The sequence below is a fragment of the Nestor notabilis genome, unplaced genomic scaffold (assembly GCF_000696875.1).
Source record: "Nestor notabilis isolate BGI_N333 unplaced genomic scaffold, ASM69687v1 scaffold22249, whole genome shotgun sequence".
NCBI lineage: Eukaryota > Metazoa > Chordata > Aves > Psittaciformes > Psittacidae > Nestor > Nestor notabilis.
Genome location: NW_009945350.1, coordinates 10,925 through 11,402, shown reverse-complemented (window position 1 = coordinate 11,402; position 478 = coordinate 10,925). Strand labels below are relative to the sequence as shown.

Below are 478 nucleotides of genomic sequence, written 5' to 3'. Positions count from 1 at the left end.
AGTTGGAACTAGATGAGCTTTAAGCTCCCATCCCACCCAAACCAGTCTGGGATTCTATGATTCTATGAAAATGCCCATAATACACCCATATTGCAACAACGGGGCACCCCCTCCCCCCATTCCCAAGGACTACCACCTCTATGGACATTCACACCCCAGAGCTGGATGCAGCAAGCAGAACCAGAGCTGCCAGGCTGCTGTACAGCCTCATCCGTACAAAGCTGGGCTGCAGCCCACTCACAATTAGCCATCTTGCCATCCTACTCATTTCCATCAAGATGGACCCATCCAGCCCTTGGGGCATGGTTCTCCTTGCTCACACTCCTCTTCTTCTCTCCACCTCTTTCTAGGAGCTGCGGATCATCTCGTGCTCCCACGAGTTTCACCGGGAGTGTGTTGACCCCTGGCTGCAGCAGCACCACACATGTCCACTTTGCATGTTCAATATCCTTGGTAGGGCTCAGATACAGCAGGGTTG

General features: G+C 52.9%; 1 protein-coding gene across 1 annotated transcript in view; it reads left to right on the top strand.

The window, feature by feature from the left end:
- Positions 1 to 478, top strand: part of RNF43 (ring finger protein 43) — a 12,396-nt gene that overhangs the window by 4,002 nt on the left and 7,916 nt on the right. The window contains 1 exon segment of the mRNA XM_010022849.1: positions 351 to 453. Coding sequence (XP_010021151.1) covers positions 351 to 453 — 103 coding nt within the window.